This window comes from Leopardus geoffroyi, chromosome C1 (assembly GCF_018350155.1).
Source record: "Leopardus geoffroyi isolate Oge1 chromosome C1, O.geoffroyi_Oge1_pat1.0, whole genome shotgun sequence".
Taxonomy (NCBI): Eukaryota; Metazoa; Chordata; class Mammalia; order Carnivora; family Felidae; genus Leopardus; species Leopardus geoffroyi.
The window spans coordinates 84,218,136-84,244,966 of record NC_059328.1 but is presented as its reverse complement, the minus strand read 5'-3'; the positions used below and the strand labels follow the sequence as shown (position 1 = coordinate 84,244,966).

Below are 26,831 nucleotides of genomic sequence, written 5' to 3'. Positions count from 1 at the left end.
TTCCAAACATTTTCTCCCCCCCCCCACCCCAAACATTTTATTAGGCCTTTAGTTTTTCTTATTTATCAGACATTGGTCATTAGTTTTTAGGAAATTTATTAGTTCAGTCAACAGCTAGTTGTTGAACACTTGCTATGTACCAAGTATCATGTTAGGTCCGGTGCCCCTGTGTGAAATATTTACCTTCTTTTCTCACTCATTTTTTGACATACTGATTTCACAGAGACAGATCTTTACCTGACATCAGAAAATTCTCTCAATTCTGATACTATTTCATGATGAGACTAATATGAAATGCCTTAATCTATGTTTCTCAAATTGGGATTCCTATATCCGCATTAATACTCAGGGATGGTCCAGAGAATTGCTTCTCTGAATAGTCATGAATAAACATGGCACAATCTTTTATCATATTTTATGTGGATAGATATTTTATGGAGATCATATAAAATATTCTTAAATTAACACAAACATAATATGGAGTAGTGATATGCAAATAAAACTTCAAAACAAAAGAGCTTAAAAAAATTTGAGCTTACATTGCCTATTAATGGGTCCCTCTCAGACAACTGGGGTATATGTTCCACCTTTTCTACATCAAAGAAAGTAACTCTTTCGGTAAAAATGTTTGAATTACACACTACATTAAAATGTGTGTTAGAAGCAAATCTGCTTGACTGCTGAACTATATATTTAATAAATAATTAATATACTTTGGCATGATAATTCTAGGGGAGTTAATTGCCATGATTACCAACAATTTGTCAAAGTATCATTTATTAAAATTACAGATTGAGAAAGCAGCTTCCTCACAGCCTATTTCTCCAGGAATAGCTGCCAGGATGATGGAAGAAAATACTAGTCAAAATTTTTTCAATCACTGTGATCTATCACTGCTAAGTAGCAGTCTAGGGGGGATTTCACTTACATCTCTAAGAATCACTCTCACTGACTATTCAATCATCCAGCTTTTATCACTCATGCCTTACATTATAATCTGGCAAGGAAACATCCTTTTCCTCACCCCATTACTGTCTCCACTTGCAAGTACAGTAGTAAGGACAAACAGCACAATTAAAATTTAGAGTCTCTCCAGTATTATGACTAGGCCCCTAACATCAAAACAGCTTATGAGGGTCTACTCCAAAAGCATTATTGGAAGAATTTTTTCTTCATTAAAAAATAATGGCAATCTCACAAAACTTAGCCCAATATGGAAAATTTTATGAGATTAACAAGGCCTTGATACAAAAACTGATGTTCCTGGTATAAGCAATAGTAATAACAAATCATTCTTTTTCTTCCCAGCTTTACTGAGATATAATTGACAAATAAAATTGTGTATGTTTGAAGTGTACAAGATAATGATGAATCTCATTCTTATTCAGAAATATTGATACAGAAGTCCTAAAACACTGAGCAAACCAAATCCAGCAATGGCCAAGTTGGATTTTCCCAGGGATCCAAGGATGGTTCTGATGAGAAAATCTCTTAGTATAAATCACCATATTAAGTGCATAATGGAGAAAAATCACAGAACTGAATGAGTAGATAATAGACAACTATTTAACAAAATTTACCACCCACATATGAGTCAACCTCCCATCACAGAGGATACGAACTGCCTTAGCCTGATTAAAAATATAGCACGGGGAAAAGCTATAGCAAACATCATTACTAATGAAAAAAATCTTGAAAGCATTTATTTTAAAATCAGGAATAATACAAGAATGTCCCATCACTAATAACATTATAATGCATTTTTAGCCAGCTCAGTAAGAAATGAAAAAAAGAAATATAAAGTATGATGAGTGAATAAATATCAAATATCAAGTAAATAAACAAAACTATCAATATGCACCCATGATGGGATCTTCTACATAGGAAATCCCAAAGAGTCCACAAATCACTAAAATTAAAACAAATTTAGAAGATTATTGGATATAAGATAAATCTGCTCAAGTGAATTACATTTCTATACACTCATGCTGAAAAAAAGTTATAAAATAAATTTTTTGGATTTATAATTTATGATAAATACAAACAAAAAAATAAGGTTCTTAGGAATAAATTTATCAAAAAATGTAGAAGAACTTTTTGGAAAAGACATTTTGAACTTTATTGAGAGATATCCAAGAAGACTAAAATAAATGGTGAGCGTCTAAACAATCATTCTGTTTCATATGTTCTAGTTAGTTCTCTTTCCTTTCATTTCAATTTAATTATGTTTCTCAGATAATCCTTTTCAGAAGAGCATTTAGTACAAAGTAGGTTCTTTTGCTATTCTCTATTTCAGTCTACTGTTCATTTCCTTAACCTTTATCAGAACTGACAATTATTTTTATTTGCCTATGTTGAAATGTAAGTTGCACCATAAGAGCCATGTGTCTATCTTTTGACCATTACATCCCCAGTACTTACACCATATGGGAATTTGTTAATTATTTGTAGAATAGATGAATTATTTTAGAAAAGTGAAATATTAGCAATGAATCTAGGCTTGTTTCCCTACTGCCTTTCCAATGATTATTTCTTTATACTTTTAAATACCACACAAAACTAAAATGTGCCCATACCAAACCCTAAAGTCATATTATCACCAAAATTTCGAACAAAAAAAAAAATACAATTTGAGAATAATAGCTATTCTTTCTTAAAGATATCTTCATTGTTTTCCTTTTAAAGTGGCTTCTCTATTATTTCCTTTTATGGAAAAAAAAATCAACCATTCAATCTATTTATTCAAATGCTAAAAATTTCTCATCATCAGAAAAGCTGGGAAATTATCATTTCCAAAAGTTCTTGAAAATAATATACCTAAATAAAAAGAGTTAGATTGCCACTCCATCAGAAGACAATAGAAAATTCAAAAATCTAATTCTATTCTGACAGCCATGTCTTCTTAACAAGTATTAATTAAATTGCAGGGGAGAGATAAGAGGGCTCTTAACAATAAAATTATATTATTTTCTGATTCGTGAGAGAGGTAAGATGTGTCTGGAGAAATTAGATGCTTGATTATATAATGCTGCTCAGGCATACATGTGATTACTAAGTAGTACCTTTTTTATATACTTTACAATACACACGTTTCTTAAAAAGTAGAAACCTTTCTCCCTAAAACCCATTGCCAATTTTGTCATGCAAGTGTAACATGCCCAGGAAGACACAATGCATTTTCTAAAAATGACAATTTGAGTCATAAACACCCACAAATGTAGTTGACACATCACCTTTCAAGTCAGCATCTCCAGCACCTCTAATACTCCTCAAATAAAGAATACGTTTTCCTGTAACATTAGACGCAACAAAGCCAATTATTTAAATATTCTTATTTTTTTAAATGTAGTGATCTCCTTTGAATCTTCTGCACAACAGAGGCATAGTAAATGCAGATTGAACTGAGGAAGATTTATTTAGGAGTGCTTCCATGAGTCTTTTTAATATAAATCTTTTTAAAAGGAATGATGTGTCTCCTTAAAAATTAAAAAGGAAGTCAAGGTCTTTGACTCTTTAGATGTAATAATTTCCTGTATTTGTTTTGGAAAAACATAATCTAAACTTAGAAAAGCAATATGCTAGGGATGCTTGTGTGCCTCAGTCAGTTAAGTGTCTGACTCCTGATTTTGGCTCAGGTCATGATCTCCAGGTGTGTGAGATAAAGCCCCACGTTGGACTCTGCACTGACAGCACAGAGCCTGCTTGGGATTCTCTCCCCCTTTCTCTCTTCCCCTCTCCCCTCTCAAAATAAATAAATAAACTTTAAGAGAAATAAAAGTAATATGCAATATTATCATTAGGTTTTACTGAGGTTAAATGTTATTTCAAAGCCAAAATCTAAACTTATGTCTTTTACAGACCTTTACAGGCTCCCCAATTTTCTGTCAAGAAATACTTTTACTTTATTCACTGCTTAACCAAACAGTGTCTCACATATTATCTCATTAAGCAAGCAAGAGTAAGGCTCTAGAGGTTTCAGTGACTTTTTTGTAACTTCTTCCTGGAACCTAGGTTCTCTAACTCCAACCCCCAACATACTACTAAACCTATTTTGGAGTTTACATGCTCATGAACTTCAGAGAATGTACAAATAACTTACAGGGCTACCTACACACAGGAAATTCCATTTATACATAACTCTTTTTGTTAATTGACCTGTAACGCAACCTTAGTTTCAGGTGTACAACATAATGATTCAGTATTTATACATACAGCAAAATGATCACCACAATAACAAATCTGGTTAACATCCATCACCATTCATAGTTACACACTTTCTTTCTTACGATGAGAACTTTTAAGATCTACTCTCTTAGCAACTTTCAAATATACTCTACAGAATCATTAACTACGGTTACTGTGCTGTACATTATACACCCATGACTTATTTATTTTATAACTGGAAGTTTGTACCTTTTGACAACCTTATATTTAACTTTTATTAAATGTTTTTAAATTATGTGCATAGTTTATAATATAGACACAATATACAAATTTAGCAGTATGAATTGATAATCTGTGAATTTAAAATGTACATATAGCAGGGTGGTATGTTCAGAAATATTTAAGTGATGAAGCATGTGATCAAAAAGTCTAGTGACTACAAGTCATCTTTGCTGAAGTATTGTGTACATTAATTACACTTTTACTCAGGTGAATTCTGATGTTTCTCTCAGACATTCATCTCTTTTCCATTTGAATTCCTACCAAAGCTAAAACCTCCATTAGATATAACCTTTCCTCTTTGACCCAACCAACAAAACTACCATACATAAAAAACAACTCTTATAGTTGCAACATATTCTAAACCAGAGCTAGCCAACAGAACTTACTGTGATGATAGAAATGTTCTGCTCTAGAGTGTCCAGACAGTAGCAATAGCCACACCTGACTACCAAAACAGTTCAACTGAGGAAATGAATTTTAAATTGTATTTAATTTTAAGTAATTCCAATGTAAATGTAAATAGCCACATGTGACTGGGTACTATACTATACAGAACAGCTCCAGAAAGCTGTGATTAATATAGTTGGAATAGCATTTATGCTCAAGTATATAAGTTAGAGGTTCTCTCCCCAAAAGGTATCTTTTAATAAGGTTTTACTTGTTTTCCTAAAAAGCCTCTCATATTATTGAATATTTTTTGAACTACTTCATTCTTTTTTATTTTTTATTTTTTTATATTTTTTTTTAATTATTTTTTTTTTCCAACGTTTATTTATTTTTGGGACAGAGAGAGACAGAGCATGAACGGGGGAGGGGCAGAGAGAGAGGGAGACACAGAATCGGAAACAGGCTCCAGGCTCTGAGCCATCAGCCCAGAGCCCGACGCGGGGCTCAAACTCACGGACCGCGAGATCGTGACCTGGCTGAAGTCGGACGCTTAACCGACTGCGCCACCCAGGCGCCCCCTTCATTCTTTTTTAAAGTTTTATTTATTTTGAGAAAGAGAGAGAGCATGAACAGAGGAGGGGCAGCAAGAGGGAGAGAGAATCCCAAGCTGACTCTGCACGGTCAGCACAGAGCCAGATGCAGGGCTCAAACTCATAAACTGCGAGATCATGACTGGAGCTGAAACCAAGAGCTGGACACTTGACCGACTGAGCCACCCAGGTGCCCCAGTTTTTTTTTTTTTTTGAAGGTGACAACACAATAACTATTTCTAGAAAATGATTCATAATTCAAATGTTTGATTATCATTACAAATAAGTATTTTAAAGTCTACTTTTAAAACACTGAAAACAGACAAAAAGAGCAACGAGTGAAGAGAGACAAGTCCCATCATACATAAAATATATTCTAAAACCTCCATTATTGAAACAGTATGGTTTTGGAGCTTAACCAACAGGCAGATCAAAGCAACATATAAAAAGGTCTTAAAATAGGTGCATATGAAAACAAAAACTATCAAAGGTAGTATATTTCACAGGTAGCATCAAAAATTACTGGGGAAAACATGATTATTCAATAAATAGTTTTGGCACAACTGGATAGTTACTTAGAAAAGTATATAGTTGAATCCACACCTCACATTCATAACCAGACTCAATTCCAATGGCTCAAAGATTCAAATATTAAAAAAAAGAAAACCACAAAAATTAACAGAAGAGACATGAAACAATATTTTAATTACCCTGAAGTAGGGGAGGACTTTGTCACATGTTCTTAAAACTAAAGTCCTTTAGAACAAGATAGATAAATTTGACTTTATAAAAACTAAACATTTCTGCATAACAGAAATCACTATAAAGAAAATTAAAATATAAATGACAACAAAAAAAACTAAGAAGATTCCCTAATAATACCAAGAATAGAGAAAATCTAATGATCAAAAATAGAAAATCACCAAAAAGAAATACAATTTTACATGAATTGAATAAAATTTAACAAATTTATTAAAACTAAACATATAAAAATGCTTGATCCCACTCATCATCATATAAATGCAAATTAAAACTACTACTTTCCATTTATCAAATGGGAACATTGTAGTTTAACAATGATGAGCCTAGGGTGGAGGGTACAGGAGTAAACAAGCAATCAAAAACATCCTGGATGGGGCGCCTGGGTGGCGCAGTCGGTTAAGCGTCCGACTTCAGCCAGGTCACGATCTCGCGGTCCGTGAGTTCGAGCCCCGCGTCGGGCTCTGGGCTGATGGCTCAGAGCCTGGAGCCTGTTTCCGATTCTGTGTCTCCCTCTCTCTCTGCCCCTCCCCCGTTCATGCTCTGTCTCTCTGTCCCAAAAATAAATAAACGATGAAAAAAAAAAAAAAAAAAAAAAAAAAAAACATCCTGGAGAGGGGCACCTGCGTGGCTTCGTCGGTTAAGCATTGCACGCTTGGTTTCCGCTCAGGTCATGATCTCATGGCTTCTTGGGGTCAAGTGCTGTGTTGGGCTCTGAGCTGATGGTACAGAGCCTGCTTGGGATTTTCCGTCTCCCTTTCTGCCCCTCCCCTACTCATGCTATCTCTGTCTCTCTCAAAACAAATAACTAAAAAAAAAAAAAAAAAAAAAAAAAAAAAAAAATCCTGGAAAGAATGTAAATAGCTCTCCCAGTGGAAAGCAATTTGGTGGTAATAATAATAACAATATCAACAATAATAACAGATTCTTTTAACCCTTTCCTTGTACCAGACACTATTTTAAACACCTTATTATATACATTAATAAATACATTTGGCCCTAGGAGCTAAGTACTGTTATTTCTAGTCTACAAACTAAGAAACTAAATCAAGGAAAAGAAGTTGACTAACTTGTCCAAGATTCCAACACTTAGTAATGAGGTATCAAAATTGACTAGCTTCTGATTCAGCAATTTAACTTCTAAGTATTTATCTACAGATCAACTGGTATACTTACAAAATAATATTTGCACAAGGTTATTCACAGAAGCATTGTTTATATCAGCAAAAGATTAGAAGTAAAGGGTCACCAGTAGCAGTCAGATTAAATAAATTCTGATACTTCCATACAACAGAATACTATGTAGCTATAAAAGGTCAGTGACTGTAATGATGCCCAAGATACATTAATAAAACAAAATGCTGAAAACTTTATAGCATACTACATTCATTAAGAAAAGGGACATCAGAATGCATTCTTGTATTTGTTGTACATCCATGGAAGGTTAGAAAAGTGGCTAACAACAGTAGGTACTTGTAACGTGGGTGGCAGGACCTGGGAGTCATAGGATATGAGGATGGGAAGAAGACATTTCATTAAATGTATGCTTTAAGACTTAGGAATTGTGAACCATGTGAAGGTATTACCTATTCAAATAAATCAGTTTCATTTTTTTTTTTTAAACAACATCCTAATTTTTTATGTTTAGAGATAAAAAAAATACATGTTTGGGAAAACATGTATTTTGAAGTTCCTTATGTTATATAAATGAGTACTAACAGTTGGAGATAATACCTATAGGGATATATCACACAGGGATTCAAAAGTAAGGCACAGAAACAGACTCTAAGCTCCTTTTTCCTGATTGTTATCTAACCCTTCCAATGAAAAGGGATGTTAGATGATGCAAGAGAAATGTTAAAGATGCAAGTGAGAGTGGAAAAAGGTGATATTTCTACATTAACATATTATTTATTTAGTTATTAATTATAATATTCTTAATATTAGAACACCATACATTCATATATGTATGTGATCTTAAATGTGTATCACTAAGTTAATCTAAATGTTAAACTACAAATTTGACACCGGACAAAAACCTTGCCTTTTAGTGAGTGGTCTTCGTTGGGAAACTTGTGTCAGGGTAGCCTTACATTTGCATTTCTACATGTGATAGTGATGACCATATCTGGTGTGTGTGCACGCCCCTTTTGTATCCTCATTTATGGACTACCCATACATGATGTATCCAGCATTTCCCCTGTGAAAAGGTCTTTTAATACATTAAAGGTTTGTTTTGAATGGATTTCTCTGTCCTCTTTTGTACTCATTTCAGATTAAAAGCTTCTAGATCAGAGGGTCTCCTGGTAAGGGCAGACCCTCTGGAAGTTTGTATATTTTGAAAATGTCCCATTGATCCTGAACTCTTACCTCTTCCAGGACACACTGCTATTGAGAACCATGGAGACACATTAGGGAAGAAATTGTGCCTCCTTAATTCATTTCACACCCTTTTTTTACTGCGAGATAAGCAAAGCAGGTCAATTAATACCATGAAAACTGCTGGTTTGCTGTGAAATAATATTTCAACTCTCCACTAACGTTTCGAAGCAGGAGTGGCAAATAGAATTTATCACACATGCAAACTCTAACTGATTGATATCAGTTATCTGAAGCATGTTGATAAGCATCTTTTCAAATGTTGCCCTGGAATACAGTTTTATAGCTAATATAATCTAATTGGAATACAGTTTCTAGCACACATTCTGGAGTGCTGCTTTGACAACTCCAACATGTGCAATACTGAGCCAGTAACTTTACCTCTCTGTGCCTCAGTTTTCACATTTGTAAAATGAGGAAGTAATAGTTCCTACTGCACTGTATTGTGTGAGACCTAAGTGAGATAATACAGATACAGCACTTAGAAGCACAGTAAGTGTTTAAAAAATGTTAACTATCATCATCATCATCATTTTTAGCATAACATACCGATCTGGTTAAAATAAAATTCTATATGATAATTCTTTCAAAGAAGAAAAGAAAGAATTTCAACTTTCTGAGATCATCACAACTCTGTATGTTTCAAAGTGTTTTCAAGTTGCAATTTCCAATGTATTATGAATTCTAAATATGATTTTTTGGAGGGGATAAAAGGAGAAAGTGCGAAATCTTAAAATTCTTTTCTGTTTTGGTTTTAGTAGACAATGCTTGTTATTTGTCTTTAAATATTCTGAGCTTCTGCCCTACTCTCAGAAAAAAAAAAAAAAATGGTGTTTACAAGAGACCAGGGTATGCGGTGCCAGGTTATAGGTCTGGATCTGCTATTTAACTAGGTATATAACTGTGGACAAATCACTTAACCTTTCTTATGAAAATCTCCACTACTACCACCATAGGTTATGACATCATCATCTTCCTACTGTACGGGGCTCAGCAGGTGTTTTTGTTTCCCATCCAGGAAACAGAGTGAGCATTTGAAAGCACCTACAAGTTCTTCCTTTTCCTTTCTCTTCCTGAACAATTCTGTCCCGAAACTTATTTGGTGGGATAGAGCAAAGCTGGTGTCCATGCTGATGGAGGAAGGGAGACAAAGTCATGGTGGCCCAGAGCAGGATATCAAAGCATCTGCAACATGACGAAGCAGTCCCTGCAGAAAGTAGTCTGGAATCGGAAGTAACAGCCCAGTCAGGTTGAGGAGGGTGCCTTATTGCAGGGGAAGAGGAGGGCTGGCATGAGGAAACAGAATCCTAGAGTGTAAAGATGCTCTTGCATGGGTGTGGCCCAGCATACGGTGAAAAAAAAAAAAAAAAAAAACAAGTGGAGTGAGGTACTTAGGAAAGAAGATGCCATGTGAGATTGGTTACAAACAAGGGATTGATCAAATAAGTAGATACCTGAAGGATAATGGGAACCTGTTTCTCATTGTCAGAAAGGGGACTACAAATAAGGATAGAACGAAAACTAGAGTGAACGCTTATGATACCGAATTTTAACTGGAGGCATTGGTATGAATTGTTTTCAATATATATAATTAGACAAATAAATACAGATCTAAAAATGGGGGGGTGCGCCTGGGTGGCTCAGTTGGTTAAGCATTCGACTTCGGCTCAGGTCACGATCTCATGGTTCATGGGTTTGAGCCCCACATCAGGCTCTGTGCTGACAGCTTGGAGCCTGGAGCCTGCTTCAGATTCTGTGTCTCCTTCTCTGTCTCTGCCCCTCCCCCACTCACATCCTGTCTGTCTCTCTCAAAAATAAATAAATGTTAAAAAAATTTTTTTAATGTGTGTGTGTCATTATACAAAGATATATTCCCTATCTCTATCAACTCAGGTCTTGGAATTAGTGACACCTCAATAGCAACAAACATATCTAACGCCAAGATCCTGTATTCTAAATATAATTTTTTCCACTAAAAGTAACCAAGGCTTGTTAGAGAAAAGGTTGATTCCAGGGCTGGGGCAAGAAAAGTACACAAAGAGGCTGAAATGTCTTGTTGTATGAGAAAGAATGATGGGAACGTGTCAAAAGGGGAAAAAAAAAAAAAAACAGCTTGAAGATTGCCCTATTAGCCAAACTGGGCACAGTCTGCGTGTCAAAATACACAGTGACAGTAACAGACCCACTGACTAACACAGAATACCACAAACACACACACAACACACACACATGTGAATCAACTGGAAGTTTAAAGTATGATAAGGAATAGTGTAATAATATAGTCTCAAAGTAGCTCCGCACAAAATGTTTATTACTTACAAAGGGAAAGGAGTGCAGAGCCTGAGCAGACATCACCTTAATCAAGTGATCAAAGAGGACATCATCATTAATGGGGCCAAATAAGAATCCTATGCCACCTGACAGAGATCAATGAACAGGCCACAGCTTCACTTGAGCAATATTCCCGTCAAAGACCGATAACTTAAATCTAATCCTAAAGAAAAATCAAACAAGTTGGTATTGGAGGTGTACTACACAATAACTTGCCTCTAGGGTGTAATGGTCATGAGAGTCACGGAAAGATTAAAGAACTGCTCCAGACTGAAGAAGACATGTAACTAGATGCTGTCAACAACATTATAAAACACTGGCAAAATTTGAATGGCGTCTGAGCATTGGATGAGAGTCATGTTTCAATGATAATGTATGCATATTGCTAGTTGTATTATGGCTACGTAGAAGAGTTTCCTTGTTTGTGAGAAACATGCCCCATCAAGGAGTCATGAGTATAAGGATTGCAAAGTACTTTCCAATGGTTCAAGGGGAAAAAAAAAAAAGATTTTTGAGCTGTACTTGCAACTTATCTTTAAGTCTGTCAAATCAAGATTTTAAAAATTCCAAATTTAAGAGCACAGGACATTTCACATCATAAATATTCCCTGCTTGGAACTTCTCGGTGGCTCTCGCGGCGACTAGAATATAACCCAAGACCTAAGTTTTCTTACCCTGCTTTTTCAGTCCTCATTTCCAGACACTGCTATATTCCAGCTACACTAGCTATGACTATGCTCCTGGAACATGCAGGGCTCATTCCCATTTCAGAGCTTTGCATGGATTCTTCTTCTTGGAACACTAGTGCCCAGATCTTGGAAAGATTGGTCCTTATCAGCATCTAGCTGTCCTTTCAATGTTACCTTTCAGAAAGGCCTTCTCTTCTCTTCCTTGTATCTCTATCACATCACCCAGTTTTATTCTCTTCATAATTTATTAAGTTATTTATTATTAAATAAGCTAAATTTATTTAATTGGTTTATTATACTATCAAAATCATTTATTTATTATTTTTTCTTTTATTTTCAGTACCCCTCAATTAGACCATAAGTACCTTTAGGATAAGGGGCTTTGTCAGTCTGTCACTGCAATTTCCTCACAGCCAAGTGCTTAGACAGGGAGGCAGCTAGTAACTCTCGGCTGATTGGCAATCTAGTCCTTGATTTTCTCATCTATAAAATGGGAATAAACTACTACCTACCTTATCGTGTTGTACATTGAATAATACATGCAAATGATTAACACAGTGCCTGGCACATAATAGGTACCATATAGATGTGAAATATACTTACACAAGGGAAAACACCAATTTGGATCTAGAACCTCTTTGAAAGTCCAGTAAGTATCTCCTCCTAAATTTACTGTCCTATTGTCTATGATTTAATAGCGAGAAGATGCTTACTTTTCAAAGCCTAGAAATATAAAAAATCAAAATGCACTTAATTTAGTGATAACAGCACTGCGCTGGAAGAAAAAACTACTGGTTCTATTCTTTGTGGAAATATATACATATATTTTTTATTTTCAGAAGTGCCATTTAAATGGTTCATACTTTGAATAATATGCTTTATGATACCATTATATATTCCCTAACATATTATTCTTTTATACTTTCTTCCTCTAACTTACCAAAATTTTTACTGACACAAGCTCTAGATTTATAAACATTAATTCATCTTCAAAACAATTTTCTTCAAAGTAAGCATTATTTCTGCATGTTCATGGATAAAGAATAATTAATGTCTGATTGAGGTCACAAGTTAAGTAAAAGTGAATCAAAGCCCTCTCCAGGCTTCAGACTCCCAGTGTGTTATTGCTCTAAGCATAATCAAATATTTATTGAGTGCCCAGGCAGGGCCGGGAGTGAAAGAGATATGTAAGACAGACCCTTAGGACACATTTCTTATTAACAAAAAGCCTAAATTAAAAGGAAATTGAATCTACTTTGAGTTTCTATATGGGACAGCTGTTTAAACTATTATATCTATGGTGGGCAGAACTCCACAAACAAAACCACAAACCCACAAGGGCACCATAAGTAGAATTTCTTAAATCTTGAGAAGAAATGACTAGAATTTTAAATCACTTCTCTTATCCATTTGTTACTTTTTCTGTTGCAGTTAAGACAGTGGGGGGAAACATGTTCCTGGAGCAAGACACAGAGCTAACAATCTTCCTTTAGAAAATCATCCACAACAATGTTACACTGCCTCTGTTTTTCTACAGTCTTCCATTGTCTCTACCCTCCTTCCACCCTCACCCACCACAAACATACACAAGCCTTATTCATCAAGACTGTAAGTTTATGTGTTCTTTTTTCAAATAAGTAAACATTAATATGCAATACATTCCTTAAGCGAATTTCATAGGTAAAAAATCTGGAAATAATACAAGTTTTTCACTTCACCTCCAAGTATCTCCTAATTTTCTGAGTAACAGTTAACGTGAGCCAGTCAGTGATTAAGTTTGTATTCACAACAGACATGCTAGTGTTTGTGGATCCCCCCCCCCAAATAACTAAAAACATGTTGTTTTTTTTTTTGGTTGCATATATATTATAAAAATGTGTTGATTTTTGAGGTGATTTGAAATACTTTACCTCTAGTCCTTGTTTATTAATACGCTTCTCATCTGTGCCATATTAGATTTGAGATGGCTTCAAAATGTTTTCTCTACAACTAGCTTAAACACAGTAAGAAGATAAAGGCATTAGTATAAAGGGAAAATAAGAGTAGGGAAAAGCCATGGTAAAGCCTGGGTAAGGTTGACACACAAAAGGCACAGTTACTTGCTAGAGAGAAGTGGATCTGAATTGGGGCTGTCAATAGCCTATGGCAAAAAGTGGGATGGGATCAGGTATAAAACCCAAGATGTGTATATGCTGAAAACAAGCTAATGGCTGAGGAGAAATTAGATCCTCTTTTGCTGATGCTGAGACATAAATGAAACTTTTCTCAAGAATCCTCATAAATGAAAAATAAAATGTAGTTAGTGTTATTGACATTTATCATAAAGGATTTGTGGTTCTTCTTAGAATGTTCCTCGTTATAAATAAATGGCGTAATATCAGGTATAGGTTAGTTAAAATAATTCTCTGGAGTCCAAAACACAACTTGTTGATAGTCTGTACAAATTTAGATACATTTTAAAGTATCTATTCAATTACCTAGAGTGACTAGGTGGGGCCAGTGGGAGCAGTCACTTTTTAGCCCAAGCTAATTGCTGCCTCTTTAAAAAAAAATTTTTTTTTTTTACTGTTTATTTATTTTTTAAGAGACAGAGAGACAGAGCATGAGCAAGGGAGGGGGAGGGGTAGAGAGAGAGGGAGACACAGAATCTGAAGCAGGCTCCAGGCTCTGAGCTATCAGCACAGAGCCCGAGGAGGGGCTCGAACTCACAAACTGCGAGATCATGACCTGAGCCGAAGTCAGACACTTAACCCACTGAGCCACCCAGGTGCCTCCTATATATATATACATATATATTGTGAAGGTCTAAGAAGCAAAATTATAGCTACCACTTACACTTTGATCTAGAAGAACGAAACACACAATGTATACTTGAAAGAAAGTTCTTCTAATATTGCTTATAAAAATATTTACAATCTAACACTAATTAGGCACTGGGCTAAGAGTTTTCAGATGCAGATTTAAGAACACTCCAGGGAAGATATTCCCCACAACTGTTATAGTTGAGGAAATTAAGGCAAGGAGAGTGTAAGTAACTTGCCTAAAATGACACAGGCACACAGTGTGTGGGTGAAATCACATGAAACTCTGCAACCGGGTTTAAGAAGACCTCATATTAAATACTTTGCAGAGGCAGCTCTACTTAAAAGTGGCAGGAGCATAAAAACAAATGACAGAGGGGAAAAGTAGTATGGCAGAATTTCTAATGGAGATCCTAGGCTCAACAGACTCTTATTGATAGGGTAGACATGCCGTTTTACCATTGAATTAAATATCCATTAGCATCCTTTACAAGTTTATATAAATAGGAGTACATGTTTCTCCCCCACCCCACTCAAACCAATGACGCCCTGAATGAGAGGCCTGCCAATGAAGATACAGAGGGAGATGAATGCTAGGTACTGCCTGGTACTTTGTTCTGGGAGGAGAGGCTGCTGAGGGCCTTCTTGATTACATAGCCTCACCTATTCTCCCATCCCCAACTTCCACCCAGCTGCGGTATACTACTCCAACATGTCCCACACTGTATACTTGTGGCACATGCTTATTAGTTGTTTACCCAGAATCAATGCTGCACTCCTCTTCTTACTACCTGAAAGGGCCCCAATTTTTTCAGGTACTTGCATCAGTAGGCATACTGTTGCTTATCTAAGTCAGTTCTGATGGCTACATTCCCACTCCAAGTAACTGACTTGATCATGGGTTTTTCACAACTCTGGCCAGTAAGAAATGAGGACAAGTCTGTTGGATGCCTTCTAGAATAAATTATAAAATGAATACACAAGAAAAAAGTCCCTTTTCCTTCCACTGGACAGTGTCGTGTCTTTTACCACTGGAGGAGTGTGGTATGTGTACATTTGTGTTCCTGCACGTATGGGAGAGACACACGCATAGAGGCAAACAGCCAAAAAAGAAGGACAGAGAGGAAAGGAGATGCTAAGAAATGAGGCATATAGAAAGGAATAAATTTGTAAAAAGGTCAGGGGAGAGAGGTAAGACAATAAATATCTGAGAATAGGGAGAGGTGACCTCCGCTCCCCTCCCACCACAAAAAAAAAGTTATGTCAATACTGTCATCTCCTAGAAGCTTAGAGGAAAGTCAATCTTTCTCTGTGCAGCATTTAGTACACTATCAAGAACATCTGAAAATTAATAGCCACTATTTGGGGATAAGAGTAAAATACCGGTTCAAAAATAGCAAGTCATACAGAGCAAGGACCAGCTTGAATAAATTTGGTATCTGTTTGCATCTACTGAATGTGGCTATATGCAAATGCAGATCATAATGATCTTATGAAAATGCATTTTTTTTTTGCTCACATAAATATACTGCTAAACAGCTATGCCATTATATCTAGATCCAACTTTCAGATTCAATGCACATATTGCTAAATGTCAAATGTATTCATATTCATTTATATTTGAATGCTGCTTTGAGTGGAAAACTATAAATCATCCATTCAAAAATAAAAACAAAAATAAAATGGAAATGCAGCATTATTTAGCACCACAGATGAACCCTTATTTATCTTGCAGTTAAGCAGTGAAGTGAATAAGCATTTTCAAACAGAAGCTCTGACTCTGAAATCTTAATAACTAAACTGCAAAAACCACAAGTTCCTCCAAATATCTGAGTTGTCCTCATTATCTCGGTTATTGCTGTACTTTTATCTCCATAGTCAAAATTCTCTTACTTTGACTGAACAATATGTATTTCATTGAGTATCTTCTGTATTGGAGCACATACTACAACTTTCGATTTCTCTTGAAATATTTTCTTATCCATACTTATCTTAATTATTCTCCATCAGGCTGTTTTTATAAATGCCTCATAAATGGAGAAGTGGTTAAAAAAAATTGAATGACCCTAAATAAATCTGTTGAGTTCATCTTGTTGGCTCCATCATTTACCACCAGCCAAAGCTATATAAATTCCCTTTCCTTCTCCTCACCAGCTATTCCTTCTCCGGTTTTTAATACTGGAATATGTCAAGGCTCAATCCCACTAAGTCCTGGGACCTCTTTTTTCCCCACCCATTAGCGACTTCAACAAATCTCATGCTTTAAATACTATCGGCTAACATCTGCCAAATACGTATCTCCAGCTGAATCCCTGCCTTGGCCTCTGGATTTTTATAAGGATTTTTCTATGTACCTCCTTATTCAAAATCTCCACTTGGGTATCTCATAGGCACATCAATCTTAAATGTCCAAATCTGATTTCTTCATCTTCTCCACTAAACCTGTCCCTTCTAAAGTCTTCCTTGTTTCAATTAATGCCAATTCTTACCTTCCAACTACTCAGTCCCAAAACCTTGGTATCATCCTTAGGTGCTCAGAATCCACAGTTCTCCAAATAGCAAAGAGCTCTACCTTGAGAATGTACTTAGAATCTGACCACTTCACACCATTTTCACCCTGGTCCAAGCTATCATGTGTCACTGGGATTGTAAGAGCTGGTCTCCAGCTGGGGTGTTCTCCTATCCCATGCATACACCACATATACGTTATGTCCTATCTTTCCTGAGCACAGTAATTGTTTTATAGCTTATGTCTGAATGTGTTACTCCTCAGTTCAGTCGTCTTCCTATTTCACTGAGACCAAACCTCATGATCTGACCCCTCTGGCCTCATTTCCTCCAACTCTTTCACTTGCTCATTCTATTCCAGTAACACTAGTCTCCAGGCTTTTCCTGAAACGTGCAAGCATATTTATACTTTGCACTTATTGACTCTGCCTGAAATGCTCTTCTCCCAGATATTCATATGGTTCAACATCTCACCTCTTTCAGGTTTTACTTAATCAACGTCTTGGTAGTAACTTTCCTGACCCCCAATATTAAATTGCACTATTCCCAAACACTCCCTCTTCTCCACACTTATCACTACAAGACAGTCAACTTAAATTTTAATTAATTAGTTATTTACAATTGTCTCCATCCACTAGAATGCGGGCCTGTTTTCTTGACTGCTATATCCCCAATGCTTGCAATGGTGTCTCTCTTACAGTAGATACTCAACCACATTTGCGGATAGCTTTCATTGAGTATCTCTATCTTAAAGTTCACCTTATCATGACATAAAGTTGTAGATCTCTAATTTTTTTCTCCCTTTTATATGCTATAATTTAGTCTATAGAGCCATTATTTGCCCTAATTTTCTTTTTTTTTTTTTTTTTTTCATTTTTTAAGTAATCTCTCTATCCAATGTGGGGGTTCAAACTCACGACCCTGAGATCAAGGGTTTTGTACTCTACCTACTGAGCCAGCCAGGCATCCTTGCCCTCCCTGCAAGCTAGCAATGTGAAGAGTCAGTAACAACTTGAAACACTGGCTTCCCTTCCTTCTTAAGTGCTACAGATTCGATCTTTCACCTATATTTCTCTCAAATTTATTCTCATCTGCAACTCCACTACTACCTCGTCAGTCCAGGCTCTCACTGGATCCACACTGCCCAAAGGATAAAGTCCATATTCCTCCTGCTGACAAATAGCAAGTCTCTCTTCCTATCTGACTATGCCCTTCTTTTACAGCCACATCTCATCTCCCCTGTATCTGTTCTCTATGTATCAGCCTAGTTTTCTCATTTTGGCATGCTTTTTGAGCTTTTACTACTTTTCATAATACCAAGTCTGCATGAAATATGCTCCTTGCTCTCCAAGGAACAATGCTGAAGTCATTTTACAGGAGCCATCTCAAATATTACTTCTATAAAGTCATCAAAATAACAACAGCTAACAACCACTGAGTGCTTACTATGATTTAAATGATTTACTTCCATTGTTATCATTTAATCCTTAAACAAAATCTAATTAGAAAGGTACTACTAATTTCCCCACATTATACATGATAAAATAAGGCTACAAGAAGGTAGGAAACATGTTGTAGGTCACACACTTAATCAGATGAGCTAGGATTGGATCCTAGGTCTAATTCCAAAGCCTAAATGTCAAAAATCTAAATAAACAGCTGAATCGACCTTCGAATAGGTATTCTGAAAGTCTTTACTGAGTTTAGGTCATTTTGCAACCATTAATTTTATTGTTGTGCGAGATAAGAACTACAAACCACAAACTCTGGGGTGCCTGGGTGGATCAGTCGGTTAAGCGTCCAACTTTAGATTTCGGCTCAGGTCATGATCTCATGGTTTGTGAGTTCAAGCCCTACATTAGGCTCCACAGTGGCAATGTGGAGGCTGCTTGGGATTCTCTCTCTCTCTTTGCCCCTCTGCAGCTAACTCTCTCTCTCTCTCTCTCAACGTAAATAAATAAACTTAAAAAAAAAAAAAAAACTCATAAACTGTAAGCTGTCACTTTACAACTACCCAGATAATGAATAAAATAATTCACTCTAAAACACTGTTTCGGTTTGCAAGAAAACACATCATTTTTGTGGGTATATTTTTGTGATAAGAAAGAGTAACAGTAATACCATTACTGTCAATTTACAGCATTTACAAAATTACAGGCAGGGTAAAAGACCAGAACCCTATTTTTGTATGCCACAAAGCCCACATAGAAGTCACCTGGTATGCCCAAAAGGACCTCTGGAATGTTACATCACTACTAATTTACTCTCCTAGTTTTTGCCCTCCTTGGTAAAACTTCATTTCACTGACCTTTTCATTGTGAGTTGCTTTGCTGGGTATGCATATAGCATCCCACCCAAAGGTGACTTTGAGGGAGCCTCTAAAGGCAACCCTGGCAGGTCTCCATAGAAATGGCCCCAGGGTTGTCTCCAAAGTGGCCCTGCTTGAGTTGCCATGGTAAACAACCAGGCTAGATTGCTATATTCAGTTCTCTGCCAGGGTCGCCATGGTGACTGAAAAGGATGGCTCCTTGGAAGGACCTCACAAGGGCGCGTTTCCATGGTGACCCTATCCTGCATATTTCTAAGCAACTTCCCTTTGGTTGTTCTGTGACCAATCATGGCAGGTTCATTTTGAGAGTAACCCTGGAAGGTTTCTCCCAAAGATACCGTCATAACACACAGGGATTTGGAAGTGAGGCCTGTAAACAAACTGCATGAAAATGTAAATGGTACCATTCATAAATCATTAAATTAGTCCTTATATGTTTTAGGAAGGATCTGTTTTGATGGCTAACAAAAAAAAAAAAAAAAAAAAAAAAACATTTGTAATGTCTGTTAAATGTGCCTGTTTCAAATCTTCATTTAAAATATCTTACAGAATATAATGCAGATAATTAAAGTTTCAAAGTTCCCCAATCTTACAACATAGCGGATAACTAGGTAAAAAATACTTTATAGTGGATATGACACATACACATAAAATGAAATCATAAATACAGATGGATCATTAGGTTATAATGAGATATCAAGGAAATTTTTATAGAGCAAAAGACAAAATATTTGCAAGTCAAATGAAAAAAAAATGTGTTTTTTTAGTTGAGTTGGGAAAGCCTAGCCATATTTGGGCCCAAGCTATTTTTTCCTGTATTTTTGTGGTTGGAACCATCTCAACTACTCTTCCTTTCAATTTAAAATATGAATATAAACCATTCTGAACAGATGCTTGATTTTTAAGCCATTTAACTATTCTCCTGAAACTTTAAAATACTGTACTTTTTCTAGTATTTAGTCAAGGGCAAATTTTATCTAATTGCTAATTTCAGTATCTTTAAAAATTACTTAACAAATAAAAAGAATCCACAGTTCAAAAGATACAATTATAATTTCTGCACATGTGCCCACTTTTTGTTCTTGCCAAGTGACTCTTTAAATTTACACACACACACACACACACACACACACACACACACACACACCTTATTGTGAAGAAAAGGTTAACCTTGGTTTTCCTCTTTTTTCTCCTAATCTTGAGTACTAGCTCCATTGGCTCTACATTTTCCATTATTTATTTTCTCTCTCAGATGCCATTCTCCTACTCTGTCCACTACAGCCCACCACTGCCCATTCACATTCCACTCAGGAGAATGAACTTGAGTTTGAAAAACAAAAATAGTCTAGAAAAACAAGGATATTCATAGTCCCTTCTGAGTGAAGTCTCAGTGTTCTACACAAAGTCTGAATTTGTAGAGACTTCTTGCTTTAAGCCTTCAGTGTATTTTTGTGAATCAGAGTAGTCACTGCCATTTTCATTCATTCATTTGTTCACTAAATATTGATTGATTGATTGATTGATTGATTACCAAGTATAAGGCACTGTTTTAGGGGCTGAGAGCACTTCAGGGAACAAATAAAAAATTCCTGGCTTTAAGCTGCATACATAATGGACTGGGGGAAAGAGAAAGAAAGACAATACAAAGAAAACCAGTAAGTATGAAATCCTATCTTCTGTTAGAAAATGATTAAAGTAAGGGAGAAAATTAAAACAGAGAAGAGGGAGGCTGAGTCCCAAGCCAGGCTGGGATGGGGGCTAGGATACTACAGACAAATGGGTGGTTTCAAGAACTCCCCACTCACCTGCCATACGCACACTCAATATCGTACTCATTACTGACAAAATCCTTAAATTAAAAATAAAAAGAGTAAGAAGGTCTGCTTCATAGAAAACTCAGGAGAAGTTAATCAAAGTAATACTCAATCTTCCCCACATCTACACTTGCTCTCTGGGAGGCAGCAGGCTCTGAGGATGGCAAGTGATACCACCACCTCCAATCCAACTTCTGCTTCAAGAACTATATGAACTTGGGCAAGTTACTCTACCTTGAAAGCCTCTTTCTCAATTTTAAAGTGAGAAAAATAATTCCAAGCTGAAAGTAGTACCCTGAAGAGACGCAAAGACAATAAAATATAAACACTAAAATATTGTGGGTGATAATATAATGTCTGGAATTTACATGGGAACATTTCAGAAAAAAAAAGGTGAGGAAAGAGAAAGATGAAGAAAGTTGGACAACATTTTGGACATTAATGATGCCCAGTGATGGGTACACGAGTTCATCGTATCACTTTTTATGTTTGAAATTTTCCATTAAAATGTATTGCAAGGAAAGGATAAAACTTGAAATCAAAGACACTTCCTCAATAAAGGTTTTTAAAATAACTAGAAAAAAGTGTATAGGAACACCAACCTACTTTATATAACCGTTTGCTTATAAAATGAGCAAAAAGTGGATTTATTTACTGAGTGCTCACTAACCTTCTGGAACAATACTAGGTGCTTTCCATACCTTCTTATAATATTCTAATTAAAAAAAATTAACTTCATACTTTACTTATCATAAGAGACAATATAAGACAGGCAGAAAAGCACCATTGTTAAACTTGTAGATTCACTGGGTATTCAATGTATGATTTGTTTTCTAGAAGAAAGTGTAGTATCATCTACTGAATCCTTAAAAGCAAGCACACAATGGAGCTTTACACAGCTAATAAACATTTTAGAAAATGAATTCTATATGAGTGTACCAAGAAACTTAAAAACTTACCAGATCAGTATCTGCCTTTTTATAGGTCAAAGCTTCCACTTTGGAATCCAGTTCTGCTTGTATTTGGTCTCTCCTTTTCATAACACCCTTCATATCAAAACACAGGGATGGAATAAGTTGTACTTTGGTTTAATAATATTTTTATGAAAAAATATACCTTTTAGAATATAAATGGCACCGCTTCCCAACCCATCAGTCATTTGGGGATATAATGACAAACAAATTTGTTTAATCTCTAAACGTTAAACTGAAAGCAAGTATGTAAGAGAATTTTCTTCATAAACTTTTTATGAGTTTTCCCAATGCACATTTTACTGGGGCACTCTAGCCATATACAGGTCTTAAAAAAGAGAAAAAAACAAATAATCAATCAAAAATCAGTGGGAGCACTGAAAATATATACTATGGTGTAACCTGGTGGCAGTTGAGAGGTCACACGGGCCTCTCACCTAAAGTGTCTAAAATAATTTGCAGCACACTTATTCGATTCCAAAGACGTGGTTAATTAAAGAGTTTTTAATTACAGTGGGGAATCAGAAAACTGAAGTGTGAACTCACATTTTGAGATTTTATTTTAGCTTAAAATATATAAATATTAGTCAATTAGCCAAGCTTTTGATGAGAAATTATAGCCTCTTCTCTGAGAAGAGTTCCATCCTGTTTTCTCAAATAACCATGAATTCACGTTTCGGTATCCTTAAACTTTAAAACACCCTTGTGATGGAATTTGAGCGCAGATTTCACCTTCATCTTTTATAATGTTTGCCAGCCTTTTACAATGTGTTTCCCCTGGTGACTCATTTTTCTCCCAAGACCTGCTACTTAGGCTTTATAGACACAATGACTCTTTTTATTTGTACTCATCTTTCACAGGTTTTCAAAATATTAGTTGAAATCATAAAATTGTGATAATGAACACAAGAGGCCTAAAGAGGTTAAGGAAAAAGTTAAGCTAACTCCAGGTAAGTAAAAAATTCAAACAGAGGGGCGCCTGGGTGGCGCAGTCGGTTGAGCGTCCGACTTCAGCCAGGTCACGATCTCGCGGTCCGATCTCGCGGTCCGTGAGTTCGAGCCCCGCGTCGGGCTCTGGGCTGGTGGCTCAGAGCCTGGAGCCTGTTTCCGATTCTGTGTCTCCCTCTCTCTCTGCCCCTCCCCCGTTCAGGCTCTGTCTCTCTCTGTCCCAAAAATAAATAAACGTTGAAAAATTCAAACAGAAAGGGTGAAAGTACAGCATATATGAGAAAAGCCTTTATGAGGCATAGGTCTTTCAGGTGTTTTCAGGGGAAGGGGAGAACCCACCAACAGATCAGTTAAATGGAGGCAAGATAATTTGACAGAGTATGTGGGAACTGAGAGGCATTAAGGATAAAAAGCATCCTCAAAATTACTCAGCCTAGTTTTGTGCCTGGCGGAATTACTCCTAAAACACTCAAAAGAGATAAGCTTTTCTCCTGTTTTCAAAGAAATCAATAGAAAATTCAGGTAATTACTACATATCTTTTGTATTTATTTCAGTGTTTCATTAGCATTAATATCGGGAACCCCTTCCTATCTCTAACCCAAATGACACATACTACAATTTAGTCTCATTTATTTAAGGTCTGTTTTCATAAATATGAAGTACTGTGCTTCACATAGGTAGAAATATTTAAGTAAGAGTTTGCTTCAGAAGACAACTAGTAAGATTACACAAGTTTAATCATTTTGTCAAGGTCTATACTTCATCATTTTAGCTCACATTGAAGAAAACATTCCAATATAAAACACAGCCAGAACTGCAATATAAATTGCTACTGATTATGCTTTAGGAGTCTACAAAGTAATATAATCAAATGAGAACCTATAAAATAATTCTTCTGCTTGCTATTATAATTTTTCCACACCTTTAATGATATATGACTTAAATTACATAATTTTCATCTTGACATAATAAAGAGAAAAACACATCTAATTAAGGGAGAAGAATATACTATTTTTAATTATACAAATCAGATCTCTTTGAACAACCACACAAGGGGGCTATCAATAATGAAGTAAAACAATGAAATGTAGCCAAGGAAATTGATGGAGACAAGGAGGAGACTCCTCAGCAGTGAAATGTTAGAGGCCTTTGGGAAGCAAGAAGTGTTTGTTTATAGAAGACCCTAATAAAGTCAAGTAACAGCAGCAACATGAAATATCTACAAAATATTTAATGACTGTGAAAGAAAAACCTAACCGTGAGAAAGAGGCAGATCTCATGCTGAAAGGCTAAGAGAGCTTTTCTTACCAAGACAGAAGCAAAATTAAAAAAAAAAAAATCCCAAACCAAGAGTACATGAAAACAGACACGGCTCCAAATATAAATAGCAGAAGAAATGGACTATATCTGAATGCAAGTGGGCTCCTTCTCCCATTGCCACGCTAAAACACAACAACCCTGAGGGTATCAGTTTGTGCAAGGTGCTGTGAGCAGAACATAATACAGGATGAAAAACATTAACTTTGCAGATAGCATTGCTAAATCCCAAATATCTGGAAACCTTAACTTGAACTGAGGAGGTTAAATACAAATCTTTGATATAAGAGGAATAAAAGCCTTTGCAAATAGTGAAAGAAAACATTTTAACTTGAAGGATTTCTTTTTAGAAGCATCCAGAAGACAGAACAAACATCAAAATCCTACTCAAGTACTTTGTACATAATGATAGTAAATACATTGCTAAATCAAATGTACCTAGAAGGGGTAAAAGAACTCTTTCATGAAAAGAAATCTCTAAAGCACTAAAATTTTTTTAAGTAAAATTTTAAAGGCTTGGAAAAATGAATCATATTCTCTATATAAATCTTGACTGAAGATGTTTCAAATCTATGTGTAATGTACATTATTGTGGCTATTGAGTATTCCTGTCTTTTATTAACATATACTTCCACTTGTCATATCATTCACATAGTGAACTAATATTTATTGAGCATCTATATGCAAAGCATTCTGCAGGATGGGAAAATAGTGGTGAAAAAAACTGAAATAGAAACTACCTTTATAAAGCTTATAATCAGGTCAGGGACTAAGGTAAAAGTATAAGGTGTTCTTACCATTAACATTTCACTATAAAGTACATACTCATGTACTACAGGAAGCAGGGCCTCTGAGAGTCCAGACATCCGTTTTTCAGTGGCCTTAGAGCATTTGTCAATGCAGCTGGCAATCCCTTTTAGAGTATCAACCAGATCTTCTTCTGACGCTGACCACAGAATATGAATTGGGCCATATTCTTTCATTTCATCAGAATATTCTAAAAACAAAAATTAAGCTCCTCAATTTACAGAAGTTTTAAAAATCTGTGAATTATACAGTAAGAAAAGACCTTATTTTTCTCATGGTGCATATGTTCTTCTAAATGAACATAAGAAGATGGCTATCAACTTTCATTAAATTGGCAGCAATTACAATCCACTCAGGTCAGTCCTTGAATGACTACTGTCTATGTGTAACCAGCAATAGCATCCTTTTTCATTCTCTAAAGTATCCTGGCTTGGAAGACAGATTATACGATCACCATATCTATCATGGAACTCTGCCTACCAAATAAACTACACCTGAGTGTCTCATAGGCAACATTACCTAAACAAGCTTGTCTTCTTTCTCCCCTTCTCCTGATTACATATCCTACCTAAGAGTAATTGTTTCCAGTGATCTCAAAGCAAAAATGGGTATCATCCTATACTCATACCTGCACAGAGCCAATCACCAGTTTCAATATTTCTTAATACTTATCTATCTATCCATCTGTCTATCCATCCATTCATCCATCTATTTTTCTACCTATCTACCTATCTATCCTTATTTCCACTGTCATCAGCTCATCAGCGTCTGTAATGTACACTTCTGTAAGGGACTTATAACTATTCTTCCCCTTTCAATTTTTGTCACAGTATATAACACTGAAGCTTCTTAGCTAAATTAGAAAGTCCCTACATTGTCTCTCTGGGTCCAACTCTTGAGATTCTTCCCCCAAAATAGTTCAATTCAGGCCATGATAATTACTCATTCATAACTATCTCATGATTTCTCCTCATTTAAACATTACACATACCCCTTTGCCTTGCCCTTTATCATTTCTACCATTTGACAAACTACTTCCAATCCTTTAAATACTAGCACAAATACTAGTAAATACTAGTACAAATAAATTCCTTCGGATTCTGTTCCAAAACATTGTATATGCTTTGTCCCCAATGAGCCGATCATAATTTTACACTTCTATTAAAGCCTATCATAATTTTATACTTGTATTATCCCATTCTATTATAATTGCTTGCATAAATCATATGCTCCTAGGCCATATGTTCCTTAAAACAGGGGCTGGGTCTCATTTTCTTTTATCTCAAAGCCTGATACAGAATGTGTTCAATAAATATTTTTGTATTAGTGAATGAACAACAAAAGACTATTCAATGCTTGATAAGCCATTAATTCAACAATTTGTATTTCATTTCAAAATCTGAATATTTTTACACTTTTGCATTTATAATATCATCCTTCTTTTTTTTTAAAGTTTATTTATTTTGAGAGAGAGAGAGAGAGAGAGAGAGAGAGAACACACACATGCATGTGCCGGGGGAAGAACAGAGAGAGAGGGCAAGAATCCCAAGCAGGTTCTGTGCTGTCAATGCAGAGTCCAACACAGGACTTGATCCCAAAAACCATGAGATCATTACCTAAGCCGAAGTAAAGAGTCAGACACTTAACCAACTGAGCCACCCAGGCACCCTGATATGCTATCATCTTTCAAAGATGGCTTTTTATGGTAGAGAATGTAGAAGTAGTGAATATTTTTTCTCTAACATCCATCAAAT

General features: G+C 35.8%; 1 protein-coding gene across 7 annotated transcripts in view; it reads right to left on the bottom strand.

Annotated features, from left to right (window-relative positions):
- Positions 1-26,831, bottom strand: part of SNX7 (sorting nexin 7) — a 306,074-nt gene that overhangs the window by 174,200 nt on the left and 105,043 nt on the right. For all 7 annotated transcript variants that reach the window (XR_006712522.1, XR_006712521.1, XM_045478386.1 and 4 more), the window contains 2 exons: positions 25,068-25,267; positions 21,993-22,079 (listed from right to left, as the gene is read on the bottom strand). Coding sequence is in view for 5 of the 7 variants with exons in the window: in XM_045478386.1 (XP_045334342.1) it covers positions 21,993-22,079; positions 25,068-25,267 (287 nt within the window). In the remaining 2 variants the exon portion in view is untranslated. The remainder of the gene's footprint in view (positions 1-21,992; positions 22,080-25,067; positions 25,268-26,831) is intronic.